This window comes from Staurois parvus, unplaced genomic scaffold (assembly GCF_062004578.1).
Source record: "Staurois parvus isolate SC_StPar_1 unplaced genomic scaffold, SC_StPar_1.0 ptg000572l, whole genome shotgun sequence".
Lineage (NCBI taxonomy): Eukaryota > Metazoa > Chordata > Amphibia > Anura > Ranidae > Staurois > Staurois parvus.
Genome location: NW_028318368.1, coordinates 1,362,881 through 1,379,745, shown reverse-complemented (window position 1 = coordinate 1,379,745; position 16,865 = coordinate 1,362,881). Strand labels below are relative to the sequence as shown.

Sequence of the window (16,865 nt, the reverse complement as noted above, 5' to 3'; positions counted from 1 at the left end):
ACAAATAACTGTGTATTGTCAAATGCGGGTTATCATGACTTTTCCTATCTTTAATATACTAAGATAACTATATAACTTGATATTTGCTAGATAGTCTAACCTTGTATCTTAAATGCCATTTTATGCTACAAGAGGAATAAGTAACAGTTGGTGAAAATGTTCTACTAGATTTGTGAAGAGAATGTCAGTTGTGTTGCAAAAATACTTTCAATCACCAATGATTCCATTCTTTTAGGTTTCCTTCACACCTAAAGATTCAAAAAGGCATATAATGTATGTTTTTGAGTCTGCTTTCAGTGAGTTGTAACATACCCCCCAATGCATTTTAAAGAGGAGAGTCACTGAAATAGAGAAATGTCAGTTCATCAGCCTGGCTTTACTGTCTCAGGACTGATTGGAAAAAATTACACAACCTTTTATAGGTAAAACATCTCATGTATATGTATTTTAGTATTTAGCTGTTTGCCTGAAGTTCAGCTTTTAATTGGGAGTATAATATGTTCCTAACCCATCTGAAACCAAAATACAAACTGAGCTATCTGTTGGCATTCAATATAGAAATGTTGATATCTCTCCTACCTAGGAGTTCAACAAACTATTATTATTCAACAACTTTCCTTCTTTAGTATACTGCTAAATATTTTACTAAAGAATGGCCCACACATTGTGGCTAGGAAAAATACCTGTCATAAGAACTGAAATCTTTACACATTTGTTACTGTACTGCCAGACACCTTCTGAGCTTTGTTTAGGCAAATAAGACACACAGAGTTAACTGAAAAGATTTGCGCAGGCTCATTTTACTGGAACGTTTCAGGATGCCACAATTATGGGCATGCAGAGCAAGTCTAAGTACGGTACTCCATATACTTGTACTCAAATTCAATAAATCTTCACTTTATTTATCATCTCTTTTATTAGAGAAATATTGAGTTCCTTAGCCAACAATGTACAATTACCTACTCTGACTAAAAAGTGCCTAAAATATCTAAACCAGTAATTCTGCATACTTTGAAATCTCAGACCATTGTAAATCTAAGCACTAATCAAGCTCACAATTTCTGTATATACTCGAAATCAATTATAATCTTTTGTCTCTTCTTACTTATGTAAATTCTTCTTTAAAGTCTTAAGCTTTAAATGTCTTGCAAATACACATCAGTTCATTACTGGATACAGTCTAAAAAAATCCCCCTCACTCCCTCAAGTTGCATTTATAAATAGAGATTAAAACAAATTTTAATATATTCAAATAGCTCACGCTACCAAAATGTCAAATAACTATCTAAATACACTTATGATAGAAAAATTTAGAAAAAAACCTCCTAATCATAGGATAAAATAAAGTCAATGGTTTATTCGGTTTTTATGCTGAGAAGGCAAGAATATAAACACAGTTATTTCAACAAAATCAAGCTATTAAATTATGGTTTTCCCACAAAGAAACTAGTTTCTGAAAGTAAATGTCACCCTGCCTCTTCTAAATATACTTTGATTTGAACTCCATATCATCATCATACGTTTACATTACATATCTATATAGGAAATTAAGGAACAACATTTAGTCAGTCAGGGGTCTACTGCTTTGTGCAATGCTGTTCGTCACTTAGGGGTTTATTTACTAAACCTGGAGAGTACAAAGTCAGGCTCACTTCTGCAGAGAAACCAAGCAGCTTCCAGGTTTCATTGCCAAAGCTTAACTGAACAAGCTGAGGTTAGAAGCTGATTGGTTTCTATGCAGACGTGAGCCTGACTTTGTACTCTCCAGGTTTAGTAAATAAACCCCTTAGTGTACATGCCTGTGGGAGGTTAGAGAAAAGAATGACTTCACCAGTATTCTGCTACTCTCTGTTGTCCAGTCACAGGTTAGAAACATAGAAGAGTGACTGCACTTTCTGGCGGCCCATACTCCAACTTATCCATAAACTCATGGATATCTTTTTGCATGATGATCCTGCTCCAGTCTTACTCAACCTTACAGCTTTATCGAAGAAGCAGTATCAAACATCGCTTCTTAAACACGAGTAGAGCCTGTATCCCGTTTATGTGGAAACAACAGCCAGTCCCAACAGTAAGCCAATGGCTCGCAAATCTGAGGAACATAAGACTAGATGGTTCTATTGTGACCTCTTCTGCTTCTCTGATGAATATCTCAAATATTCATGATCTGTGTCAGCCATCTGTGTAGTGTGCTGACCAGCTGGCACTGGCCATACCAAACCCCCCCGGTGGTGACCCTCTTCCCTCCCCCCCCCCCCCCCACCCCCCCTATTTTTTTTCTCTCTCTCACCAACATTTCTCCTACTTCTTTTTCCTTAATTTTCCCTTTTCCTTTTCCTAGCTGGATCCCTTGCATCAGCCTTTCTCATAATTCTTTTATTTATGCTAAGGTTTGTAGCAATCATGCACACAGAGATGGACGCGGTCATCCATTTTGCTCCAAACCCCTCCATATTGTATCTCTTTCTCCCAAATTAGATTCCTTCGACTTCCCCCTCCCTCTCTGTTGAGTGACATGTGGTCTGTTTGTGGCAGAGATCACAGGCAGCAAACTCATTGGGAGGGCATCATGGCTATAAAACCCCCAGCCGAGCTAGTGCCTAGATGCCTGTTAGCTTGCAATCAGGGACATCGTAAGACCATAAACCAAGCCCTCACGGAGCTTCAAAAGACATGCCAGGTAAAAAAGACTTACATTTTAAAACCCAGTTTTCCATATAATTGTATATCTCCAAATAGGAAATAATTACATGGAGCACATATTCGGATGGCTCACTTTAAGACAAGTCGCCTGGTATATTACACCCCCTAGCTGGCATATACAGGAGAGCAGAAAATTATGTCTCTTTAACCATCCAAGGAGGTATCTCATATTTCATATGTAGACGTTCTGCAGAAGATTCTGGGTATTAATCTACTTGTGGATAGAATGTTATATGTACCTAGGAAAAGTTATTGGCCATAGTATAATTTGTGAGGCTTTGGTCATAGCCTGAGCCCCCTGCCTACACAACCCCCTCCCCAAATGAGGCGATTGGTTCTCTGCTTCATGGAGACACCCTGCTGAGTTCCTAGATAAAGGCTGTGGTGCTTGAGGTAGGCTAAGCTGAGTTGAGCTAAGTTGAAGAATCTACCTTCTGAAACCTGATCTGCATAACCCAAAGCTGACGGCAAGTACTTTATCCCTCTAAGCTTCTTTCTGTTATCTCTTTGCTGTGCTATTGTTTTCTGTATATTTATATATATATATATATATATATATATATTGGCTACATCTTTTTCTGTAAATATTTCTATTGCACCCTTTTGACCTTTTGGTAATAAATCTTACCTCTCAAAAGTGTTGAACTGTTTCTAAAACTCTTTAATGCAAACTAAGCACCCCTGCCTCTGAAGAGCGCTACTGTGTGTGTGTTTTAAACCTCTGTATAACCTGTCTACGGTGACAGTGGTATGGAGACAATTATTCAAACATCATAGTGTTATTGCTGATATTGCCGAGTTTCCGCTTTCTCTGTACACTCCCAGGCTGCCGGCACACAGGTTGTGGTCCATTAGCTGGAAAATCTTTGTGCAGGGTGCAGCTGGGTGTGGCATTGTTACGCACGTGACAGCACGGTTTTAGATTGGCTAGTCCTTCTGTCACGAGTTTGGTGATAAGGGCTGGGGTCTGACGCCGCGATCGTCACAAGGTTACCTTATTTGACCTGGCTTTCACTTGCCATAATATGCACATTATGATTGACTTTTCTTTTCTGCACCACTGTTCACACTCACCATTGCCTGTCCAATGCTGCCAAATACTTCAGAACATTTTCTGGCATTTGGACAGCCAATGGTAAAGTAAGTCCTGTGCATGCACACTGGAGTTACATTATCCCAGCTATGTTAATCCATGCAGATGCCAAGAGTGAACACAGATTGTACACTGCACTGCATATGTCCTGTACACAAACAATTGCTAAAAATAAAGAAAAGAAATGCAAAGTCTCTTCTACCAAAAAACTCACCCTAACAACATTTTTCAACTTTAGCTTTACTTCAAATATATTGTTAGGATAATTTCTTAAAACATTTATGACAGTCAAGAAAAACAACAGTCTGCTGAGAATTTGGGGTTCGAAGTCAATAAATGAAGAGTTTATGTTTATCTGTGCCATTTATCCTTGATCTCTCCTTGTGTCCTCTTATAATTCATAAACCATGGAGAGACCCATGGTGTTGTAGAGGCCTGCTCTATCTACTGTGATAGCTATACACTAATCGAGATCTATGGGCACAATCCAAATGTTTGCAGATGTGTGCAGTACACTGTAATAACTGATTATATTTCACCTTCCATCACTGTAAAACAATACATGATAACTGCTGAAAGATTTCTCTGGGACATTTTTCAAATTGCTCTTTGTGTTTTGAACTCGACCAACTACAAAGTATTGTCTATTTACTGCAATCCTGGTTCATCTGTTAGTCATAATGTGGTAATTAATTCTTCCACTTTAACAATACCTGTCTAAAGAACGCGTTTGAATGTACGACATCATGTTAAAACATTAGCCTTTGGGGACTGAAAAGAATTAAAGGTATATGCCAGAAACAATTAGGACCATTTCCAATTATGATCTCACAATGTCTCAAAAAAGAAGCAAGACTCCTTCTTGGACAGAATCAACAATCATGTAGCAAAGGCTCAGGATAAAGAATACCAATGGGAGAAATAAAATACTAAAAGAAAATGTCATTAAGGCTCCCATGAAACAGAAGTAACAAAAATTAGACTTAAAGGTTGAAGCTTTACTATAGGGAAATTATAAAGAATTAGGGTCAATTTTATTGTTTTTTATGTTTATATTTTTAAACTAGTGTTTCTGTTTTGACTGTATGTATATACAGTAATATTTGTTTAACAAGTAAACATATATCTGATAATAAAGGATCTCCTAGATTGTAAGCTCCAAGGAGCAGGGCCCTCGAACCCCTCGTGTATCACATTGTATTGTTATTGTACTGTTTCATGTATTGTTTCCCATTGTAATGTACAGCGCTGAGCGAATTATTGGCGCTTTATAAATACTGTATAATAATAATAATTCCTGAGTAATTTTTATACTATTATATACTAACTATCTATAGTGACAGCAGCAATAGCAGTCTGTTTTGAAGTGCTCTTTGTTTATCTAAAACCTTAGATGGAACGGTCTGATAAAACATGAGTCACTCCTCTGACTCATCCACTTATGTAGGTAATCTTTAGCTTTAACTATTGAAGCAAGTAAACAATAGGCTGGTGTTTCTCCTAGTTTCTCTGCTTTCCCATTTCAAACTGACCATGTTAGGCATAAGAACACATCCATCCCATCATGGCCAGTTTGTTGGCTGTGTTGGGCCTCCAATGTCTCTCTGCCTGACCTCCAATGACTGAGACTTGTACTAACACACACCCCTGCACAGCTAATCACTGGGAAAATCGGTGTCCTGCTGTTTCTCCACCTCCGCCTCTTCAAGCCCCTTATATATCTTGTGATCACTCATAAAATAAAAATATTTTTGACATACATACACAAATGTTTTGCCTTTCATTTGTGTTTTAAATTGAATGGGTTGTTTATAAGGTAAGGGTTCACATACACTTTAAAGCTGGACCCACACTGCCACGACTTGGGGTCGGATTTATGAGACCCCAAGTCACATGACATGTGAAATCCCATGTTAGTCAATGAAAGCTGTCTTAATTAGCACTACTGAAGTCGCTCCAACTTTAGAAAAGGTACCTGTACTACTTCAAGGCGACTTCTATACGACTTGCCCGTGGACTTTAATGGAAGTCGCCTCCAAGTCGGATTCTCATCTATATTGATGTGATTTGGATTGACATTACAGGAAAATTACCCAGGCATTCCCTGTAAAAAGTTGCTTCAAAGTTGCTTCAGAATCGCTTCAAAGTCGCTTCAAAGTAGTACTCAAGTTGCCTGGCAAAATCGCACTGTTAGTCGCGCGACTTACAGGTCACAGTAGTGTGAACCGAGACTTACAGGCTTAGATGGACAAATGCAACATACATCCTGACCAAGACTTGACCTTCTACTGACCTGAATTTGACCTGCTACAGCTGCTTTTGCATTCCTATACACTTATATAGGAAGAGAAGCAACTTTAAATCGAAAACAAGCCCATCAACACACTGTCTCTTGGAACTTTTGTCTTTCCACCATCCACCACCAACATTCTCTATCTAAGAGCTGCTGTTTAGAATAACAGTCGGTTTTAATACAGCATGCACACTACACTCTCTCAAATAGGGATGAGCTCAGTTTAAGCTCCCAACAGGTAGTTGGGACTTTTGGGTCTGGTATGGATTTTCAGGGGGGCCTGACACATTGTTTTTGCTGTTTTGTTTTGCATGAGGTACCCCCTTAAAACCCATACCATACTCAAATTGTCTGGTTTGTAATTTGGGGGAAATCTACACACATTTGTTTTTCGTTCTTGCTTTATGATGCCCTACAGCAAAAGTGAAATTAACAAAAAAAAAAAAAAAACAGCACACAGACCCCTTCTAAAATCCCCCAAAATACACAGCAGAAAAAAAAAAAAAAGAAGCCTGGAATGAAATGTTATTTGTTGGCAATTTTAAACACTTTTCTTCTTTACAATTGTCAGTGCTGCTATAGCACTTTCTGTACATTCCAGAGATGCAGCCCTTCACAGATAAGATTAGGGAACCCCTAGGCATGTTATTTAAAGGGATTGTAGTCATTTTTTCTGTTTCACTTTAAGCATTTAAACTTTGGTATATGTTCCCCGGGTCAGTGTTCACCCTACTGGGAACTATCCAAGAAAAAGGGCATTTTTATTTGACAGATTCAGCTTCCATTGTTTTCAATTGGGTTCAGGCTCTGAACCTGAACTTCTTTGAAGTTTGCCAAACACGGCTCAAATTGAACCCAGGGCAGTTTGATTTATCCCTACTCCCTTCATGTCCAATCATGTCTTGCTTCCAACCTCAGGAGAGTAATACCACATCCAGTGAGGATCTACTCTCTCGTAAAATGGTAACTAATTGAGTTACAGCTTGTGAACAGGAAACCTCTTCAATTACATGCTGCATCCTCTATTCTGTGGCCTGTTGTGTTTGGCTGAGTCAACACATTGTGAACGCAGGAGAAAAGTCCACTCATATTGGGCACAGGTGAACTGAATCATGTCTGAGTTCAATTTTCCCCTCACCCCCACTGATTTGCACCCACAGTGCGCTTGAAAATAAGTGTTCCCAGGTACCCTTCCAGACCACAATGATCCCTGTTTCTCTGCTCAGTGATCTATGGAGAGCTCTATGCTCAGGCACAGTTTGCACTCACACTGAAGTGAATAGTTTGACATCACAAGTGAAATGTGCCAGGGACTACCTTTTCCAAGTCGTCTGTGTGTGCATAACCATTCTTGGTCATAGTTTGAAAAACACACTACACAAATGAATCAGACCAAGGGGGTGAACCATGTCCATACATGGTTAAAATTGCCAGTGTGAGTGCACCCTAAAGTCTAGTACACACTACTAGGTTTTTTTTTTTCATTCAACCCAACGAGCTGATAGGAGAAGCTGCTGTACTAACTATCTGATGTAAGTACAGCGATCTCCCCCCGCTGTGCTATTGTGTTCTGACAGGCCGTCTGCCCCCCGCCAGAACACTTCGGCCAGCACTCCAGCTGCCATACACATACACATTCAATTCAACCAGCTGATGTCACTTGACATTTGGCCCATGTATACTAGACTTTAGTGACAAAGCTTGGCCAACTGCTCCATCAGCAGGATCTCAGTCCAAGGATCCTCGGGTTATATCTCCTCTTGCCCCACCCCAGCTTCTTATGCCTGCAAGATTGTCCTTAGATGTTAGGAATTTTAGAGAAGAGCCACATGCTGAGAGTCCCATCAACTAGTCCACTCAGTTGTCTTATATTGGTGGATTGTGAATATCCATCCAGGGAAGTGAATTTTCACATCCACTTTGCTGAATCATTGTCAGAAAGAGATGCTGAGGTTCATAGATATAACACATTTTCCTACATGAATTTTGCGTATTGTAAACAAACAAGTGTGCAATTAAAGCTAAAGCAACGGAAAGCTCTATACATAATTGAAGCTTGTCTTACTGCTTATTTGGCTGACAGAATGGCTATAGTAACAGATGTGGCCTTCATCTTACAATGCAGACAATATGGATCTGGAAACTGCTCAAAGAACCGATGGTGATCTTTACTTGTTTGGGAACAACAAAAGAAAATTGTATTCGACTGTAGTGTTAGTACTGGAATGTAAACAGCTTTATTATGCTGACTGAAGATGGTACACTTGCAAGAAGACTCTTTTGGATCAAGAGTTTTATTTTCCACCAAGAGCAGAACATCTGTTTCATATTCACTTTACATAAAGTTAGCCAAGTGTCTTTTACAAGAATTTTAAAAGAATTTCCTGCATTTCTGTCTGTATGAATTCAGGACAGGTACTTGTGTCAACCAATTTAAATATTTATTGCCTGTCACAAATTATATCAATATAATTTGTTGTGCAGTCTGATATGCAAAAATACATATATTTATAGAAATCATGGCAATTATTTTTTTTAAGAAAATAAGAATGCATTATCATGTTAGCACAAGTTAGATTTTGTAATAGAAAAGTGTGGTTGCATTGAAGGTTTTTTGAAGGCTCTCTATTTATTCTTTATTTTCTATTATTTATTTTTGAGTCTATTAAAGTGAACCTGACCTGGCCAAAAGCAATAATGCTGACCCAAATCAATGTTAAACCCCACCTTTTTTAAAGCCCTACCCCCTACCATTCAACTGTCAAATGCCCACAGTCATGGGCCTTTGACAGCTGAGTGTGAGGAGAGGCTTAACAGCAGTAAATGTAGGATGTAATCTCAGTTTGTCAAGGTTCAAACCACAGCCTGAGATATAAGAAAGCATGAGGTATAACTAGTGAGAAAACTAAATATAAAAAAGGAAAAAAAGAAGAGGGAAGCAGTGGGGGGGGGGGGGATTAAGAGGGGAAAAAGATAGGGGTAGGGGTGGGGGAAAGATCGGAAAGAGAAAATGTAGAAAAAAAACTAATAGTAATAAAAAAATAATACTAATAAAATGATAATTTTTTTAAATCACTATTTGGTTTTTCTTCCACATTTTATTTTCATTTCCTCTCCCTATCTTCTGCCCCCCCCCTTCCTTACCCCTCCCACTCTTTCTACTCCTTTCCCCCTTTTTTTCTGAAGATAAGAAAACTTTTTTCCTTTTTTTATATTTAGTTTTCTCACTTGTTTATCATGATACCACATGCATATGGTCTTATATATTTCATATGTATATATCTGGATAATATTTATGTCTTTCTTCCTATAGAAATTAATTTCATTAATTTTATTCAATATTTCATACTATGAACAATTTATATTGGTCCTGAAGAAGCAGAAGGATCCACAAAAGGCATAGAAATATATCAAGGAGGCAAACCAATATGACATATGATGAATGAACTGTAACATTGGTTTTGTATTTATACTTGTTGGTGAATAAAATATACTGTATGTCTTTTTATACATATATTAAGCTTATCTATATTTTTGTGGCGGACATCAGAGGTATATTTAAAGTCCCATCCTTCAAAAAAACATTTCTAAGATTGCTATCTATATGGGATGATACCCTGATACTCCATACTGATTTATCTTTACACAACTCACCCCACTATATTCTATACAATGCACCTGTACCATGAGGGATTCATGGGGAGCAATTAGCAGAATAGCATAGCTACTTACAGTTCACTTTGGCACTGTCTTTACATTAGAAAAGTTTTAGCATGGGTAAGGATTATTTAGATTTTTGGGAGAAGCCATCAAAATTAACATAGGTCTGTATTAATATAACCTGTGTTCTTTTCCCTTGTATTATGCTGTTGAGGGATAATGTTATACCACCAAAATATCAAATATTCTATCCCCTGGAAAAAAATATTTTGTTATTTCAGGGTTAAAATACGAGGCGTTATCAAAACATTTTGAGACCAGTTTTGTAACACACCAACAGATGGCAGCACAAGGCTGCACACACAGTCACAGGGAGCACTGACCTTCATAAGTCAGTGTGCCAAAAGACGTCCTGTATACATCGAGAGCTGTGCAGCTGGTGCTATTCTGACCACATGCATTACCACGTCTGCTGTTTCTTCAAGGACAGCAAGTTAGAATAAAGAGCAAGCGTGAAATTCTGTGTCAAACTGGGCAAATCTGTCACAGAGATGTTTGACATGGATCGGCAAGGTTACGGTGATGATGCCACTCATGCAAGTCATTTGAGGTGTTTTGAGTGGTACATGTTCTTCAAAAATGGAAAAACAGACGAGAGATCAGGAAGACTTTCAACGAGCTCAACTCCCAAAAATGCCCTTTATCCGAAGAAGAAGATCCAGCTCAATGGTCGCCTTTTTGACATTTCGGAGATCCAGCGATTTGGCCAGTTTCACACAGAATTTCATGTTTGCTGTCCATGATGAATAGCAGACATGGTAACGCACATGGTCAGAATAGCACCAGTTGCACAGCTCCCGATGTACACAGGATTATGTCTTTTGGCACACTGACTTACGAATATCAGTTCTCCCAGTGACTGTGTGTGCAGCCTTGTTCTGCCATCAGTTGGCGTGTCACAAAACTAGTCTCAAAACTTTTTGATACCACCTCATATGTAGGTTGCCTTTGTTGTCCATGTTCCCCTTTCTATGTGGAAGGCTTTTCAAACCCGACAGGAAGCGGAGTAAGCAAATATGGTGTCAAATACAAACAAAAAAGAGTAAAACATTTTTTTCAGTACTGCTAGTGCTGGCCATGTTCTATTTTCAATACAACATGCAGCTGTAGCATATATTTCAATATAACCGAGCTGAAGTAAGATGCATACACTATAATTTACAAATGCGGTATCTTTTCAGTTTATATATATATCTAGAACAGTAAAGAGCAGTAAAAGTCTATTTTCTCTATGTGAACATACCTCTTAAAGCAATGTGCAGCAGTAAGCACCCAGCAGCTGCTGATGAGTGTAGCTCCACATAACAACCTTCCATCACTATGAGAAGATTTCAGCCTTAGAGCTACCTGCCAGGGCCATCCACCTCTGTGTGGAAACAAATAATTGTCACTTATTACACCAGATAAAAATACAGAGTGCGTGTGTGATTCTCTATAATCAACACTGTGGCTAGAATCCTTTCTACTTGCAAGATGTTTTTCCTTTGACACAAGACAGACTATTTTCCAGCTAATATTCCACCCTATATCAATCTATTATATATAATAGAATAGTATTCTACGTATTTTAGAGGAAGCCTAATGTTGAAACAGTAATCCTTTTTAAAGAGAACCTGTCACTTTGCCCATTCAGGACAAAGTAAAAGATTCTTTTGATAAGGCACCTTCCATGCCTAGTGATACTTATCTTCCCCACACCATTCAGCACTCCAATCACCACCGGAAGCACTGGATCTAAACCTTGTGTAAATTCCTAGATTGTAAGCTCCAAGGAGCAGGGCCCTCTTTTCCCTCTTGTATTGAACTGTATTGTTGCTGTATTGTCTCCCGTTATATTGTAAAGCGCTGAGCAAACTGTTGGTGCTATATAAATCCTGTATTATAATAATAATAATAATAATAATTTGTGTTAGTCTGTCCTGGAATTTATATGTGGTTAATGATGTTCTCCTATACTGACAGAGTTCTGGTCTTCTGAATAGGTGCTCAGGCCTGAGCACTGCATCATGGGTAGAAGAGGAAAGTATTTCTCAGTGCTCCTTCAGACAGATATAGCAGCATGGAAGCACAAAAAATATGAGTAATGGTGGCTGGGGCAATGAGTGAGGGGTGCCTTAACAAGAAAACTTGATACTTTGCCTTCAATGGGCACAACAACAGATTTTCTTTAAAAGGAAACCCATACTGATAATATAAGTAGATTGTATATGTGGACCTCTCATTCTAGAAAATGCAAACTGACTGGCTGTTATGCTGATCCACTGTTTTCAGTACCTCTGTAGGCTCCAAACTAGAACACGTATGCAGATTAGAAGATCTGATGTATCCTAATTTTCTGATCGGTATGTTGGCTCCATAACATTAAAGAGGAGCTTCAGTCTCCCCCAAAAAAATGAAGAGTCAGCAGCTACAAATACAGTAGCTACTGACTTTTAATATAGGAACACTCACCTGTCCAGAGATTCAGTGCTGTCCTTACCCAAACTGAATCATTAATGGGCTTTGGGCCCAGGTGCCAGCATCTTAAAGTAGTTCTAAAGTCTCACGGTTTTTTACTTTCATGTATCCTATGCATGAAGGTATAAAAAAAACCTGTGTGAAGCAGAATCCCTGCCCAGCCCCCACCCCAACACTTACCTAACCACCTCTTGATCCAGCGATGTACATGAGAGCCTTGGGACTCTCACTCCTGATTGGCTGAGGCAGCAGCAGGAACCATTGGCTGTCAATCACAGCCAGTGAGCCAATCAGGAGAGGGAGAGGGCAGGGCTAAGCCACCACTCTGTGTGTGAATGGATGCAGAGAGCTGCGGCTCGGGAGCACACCTACTTGGGTGCCCCCATAGCAAGCTGTTTGCTATTGGGGCACCCAACTGGAAGGAGGGAACCCAAGAAAAGGAGGATCTGGGCTGCTGTGTGCAATACCACTGCACAGAGCAGGCAAGTATAGATATATTTGTTATTTTTAAGAAAAAAAAACCCAAGACTTTGGTATTACTTTAAGGGAAACCAGCTGTTAGGCTGTAAGGCTTCCCACTGCATATGTGTGAGCTGCACTTTGTAGGTTTTAGGACCTGTGATGTGTCACAGAAGCTGCAAATGGAGGGGGGGATGAACTTCCACTTGGATCACCTAGGCGATCCGGGTGGAAGTGGGAGCGGGTACCTGTCAAAACCAGGTTCCTGCTCCCCCCCCCCCCCACAAAAAAAAAATAAGTGCCAAATGTTGAGGAGAGGGGAAGGAGTCAAACAAGTGGAACTTCCCATTTTGGGTGAAGTTCCATTTTAAGTACTGAAGCCAGAGACAGACAGGCAATTAGTATTCTTAGCAGGATAGCAACAATGGCTGTTCATGTATTATGCCTAGTATAGGTTACCGTTAAGCCTGGCTTGAGTTCTACATGAATTACACAGTTTTATGGACAGAACCAAAAATTTATTTAAAAAATCAGTTCTTTATGTAGCACCCTCCTAGTTAGGATGTATATAGTTAGGTTAAGCATAGTAGCTGTGCTTCTCTGCTTACCTGCTTAATAGGTGATTGATTAGTTAGGTCTGCTCATGCTGCTCTGATGTTCTTGGAGATTGTCTGAGTTCTGCCCACCTTCAGGAAGCTATGAGAGTCTTCCAGAACATGGGTAAGAGCCTGGCAAATGAACAGCATGAATATGGATACAGCCCTGGCCAATTGCAGGGGATGGCGGTCCCATTGAATGCTGGGAGTGATATTTATATTCTGAGAGCACATGGGTTCAGTGTCCCTGGAGTGGATTACACCAAGACTGGCTGGAGGCAGGATGCCTCGCCTGGCACATGCTGCCATGTGGCCTCAGGTGGGCCGACCTGAGGGCCTGAGGTTAGAGAGAGTGACCCTAGTTCTTCAGTGGGATAACTGAGGAGAGCTGTCTGCCAAAAATCTGTCTGGTATCACTGGAGAGAATCTCTTGGAAGATTGGAAGGAGACAACCATTCTGTTCTTGGACTTGTGAGTACAGACACTGAGAGATCTTGGGGACTTTGTGTGCTTGCTACCCCTCTGGTGCTTGATATCCAGTGTGGGTCTGAGAAAGGGAACACTGGCTAGTGTTCTGAAGAGCTTGTCCGCGTGTTGCTACTGCAAAGGGACTTTGCTCAGCTACGTTACCTTTGGGCTATCGCAGTCTGTCGTGACTGGCTTATACCTGAGGAGCTCAGCCCTGTAACTACTACTACTGCAAAAAGGGACTTTGCTCACTCTCACTCCTAAAACTACTTGCTGCTATATGTTACAAGAGAAGTCTACTATCTACTGTCAGCCAAGACGTAAGACATAAATGTTCAACTAAGAGATCAGCTAGATGTACTCACTGTGAATAGTTCTGTTTTTGGAGTATCCTACTTCAATTCCCCATCCCTATCCCCACTTCTGCAATAAAACTCCAAAAACAAAACATGCCCTAGAGTGGTCATCAAAGACAACGAGCAGAACTGTGTGTGAGTGTATTTGGCTGCAAAAATACACCGTGCCTGCCTGCGATGGCGAAGCAAGGGGAGCCCGTGGAAGACATACAAGCGTGTCCTTTGGGGGTAGTGCTACATTAAAAGCCCTAAAGCTCAAATATGAGCAGGCAAAAATGTATAATAAATTATATTTTTATTAGAATTGATACTTATAGTAATTTGGACAATGTGATTCTCAGTTATGCCACTACTACAAGAAGGCAAACTTAGTAGTTAAGAAGGCAGTAGTAGTTATGGGCTGCCATCATTCTGCTCTGATGAAGCCATGATTTGAACAGCCAGGTCTTTCTGTGTCTCCCAAGTGCTTAACCATATCTCCTTGTTCTAACACTTGGTAACCCTTCACTGTAAATATAATCTGTGTAATGGTAAAACAAATTTTATGTGCACTTCTCAATAATTTTGATTAATGTGTTACTTTGAAAATCCACTTACCGTAAGGAATTTCTCCCCCCAATTATGCGTTTAGGGCGCCGATGTAACATCCTTAACCCACAAACACGAGATGATTCTGTTGATTAAACAACAAAAAATGTTTTCACCATCATGTTTTCACCACTTATAAATGTATCCATTGGACAGACATTTAACACTGAATCATGGTCTGATGCAATGTACATTTACTCAAAGCCTGTTGAACCTTCAGATTAAATCACTAAATACATTCCAGGTACATGAGAACAAAGCTATTTTTTCTTTAGAAAGCAACCATAGCCTAAGTAAAAAAGCCCGTTCACATCCAGCAAGCTGTAGAAAAAGGCTCTTGCTCTCTATATGGAATCTCTCTACAAAGTTCTGGCCCACCCCTGCTGAGTAAGACCTATTGCCCTGCAATCAGCAAAACTCATGCTCTGGTTTGACTGGAGAGCTCTACCTGTGACTCTACATGTAGAAGGGTCAGAATCTGCAGAGAGACTACTCCTTCCACACAGAGAGCAAGGGTCTTTCTCTACAACAGGCTACCAGGGGACATGATTTTCTACTCAGAATATGGCTGAACAATCTCCATCCACACGGAGAGCAAGGGTCCTTCTCTACAACAGGCTACCAGGGGACATGATTTTCTACTCAGAATGTGGCTGAAGAATCTCCTTCCACATGGACAGCAAGGGTCCTTCTCTACAGCAGGCTACCAGGGGACATGATTTTCTACTCAGAATATGGCTGAAGAATAGCTAAAGGAAACTAACTGTATGACTTTGCAAATCCTTTGTTTTGATGCCCCTGGAATGTATTTAGCCAATATAAACTAAACATTCAGTTAGGCTTTAATATGCTGTAGGGGACACTTCCCTTTTGAAAGTCCAAAGTGAATGAAGTTATGGAAAGAGCTGAATCAAGGTTATAATGAGCATTATATGATTACATCTATGTAATCCAAGAAGGAGAACATAGATTCCAGTGGTTTTTTTTTACCACCCCCCTAAGAAAGTCCCCAGAATACCAAACTTGTTTAGACAAGATACTAAAACATCTAATGACATTTTAGTCTTCATTTAACATTGCAATGTGAAAAATTCAGTAAAAAATAATTTCATTAAGATCTCCTATACTTTATTAATTGACATCACCAATATTAATATCTATACATGTGTGCAAGGTAGTTATTATCTTTTATTTTTCAAATATGGACCTATTTCAGTCACAGAATTTATTAGTAAGGCTTTCCAGGAAATCCCTATTCTTTCCATGTAGTATTATGGTTCACATGGAAAGGGTCCACCACAAACACAAATTTCAACTACAACACCAATAGCTGGTTAACTCTGGTATTGTGGCTGTTTCATAAAGCATAATTATCAATCAAAAAAATTTGCAAAGATATATTGATGGTATGCCAACTCACTATTCTGGCACCGTAAGTTCTGTCACTGTAACTAATGGGAATATACAGTATATATTCTTCAGCATAGACACCAAAGTTACTTTGGGTGGCGAATGTGGATTAAAGGACCTTAATAGTCTTCAATGCTAAAAGGTTTAATTTTTATTACAAAAAAGTCTAAAAAATAAAAAATACAAGTAAACACACAACACCTTATATATACATCATTACAAACAGCAAAATAGTGTCAGGCATGGTATGGATATCGGTATAAGGACCACGGGGTCACTGCATCACCACCGATCTGATGCTCTCAGATTGAGCACAAGGTGTAAGCTAAAATCATTATAATTTCCCTTTAAAGAAACAGCAGGCTTCTTTCATAAGAACTGGTTTTTGTAATCCAACAGCCACCACTCAAATGCAAACTTTCATTTTTAAAACTGTCAGGCTCTGCTTTCACTTTGCTTGTAGGCAGGTGTTCTCAAACCAAATGGCACCTAAGCCTGGAGAGGAAGTCCAAGAGAAACAATCTTTCCTGGGTCAACAGAGCAGCATTCCAGTTGGCTACGCCATGCCTATGTGACCCTCGGTGGCTATCTTGGGTCAGCAAGGTCCATTTAAGTTCCTGTCCCTGGGTTTTGGAGCACTTCTGGTGTTTGACTAGTGTAGGGAGAGAGAACCTGCTTGTTAGGGAAAAGAACTAGTGGTAAGGAATGATTCCTGACAAGGA

General features: G+C 39.5%; 1 protein-coding gene across 1 annotated transcript in view; it reads right to left on the bottom strand.

Moving 5' to 3' along the window:
• PRSS12 (serine protease 12) overlaps positions 1 to 16,865 on the bottom strand; it is a 245,646-nt gene that overhangs the window by 45,624 nt on the left and 183,157 nt on the right. The window contains exons 10-11 of the mRNA XM_089691788.1: positions 14,743 to 14,818; positions 11,053 to 11,175 (exon numbers count right to left, since the gene is read on the bottom strand). Of these exons, the coding sequence (XP_089547914.1) occupies positions 11,053 to 11,175; positions 14,743 to 14,818 (199 nt within the window). The remainder of the gene's footprint in view (positions 1 to 11,052; positions 11,176 to 14,742; positions 14,819 to 16,865) is intronic.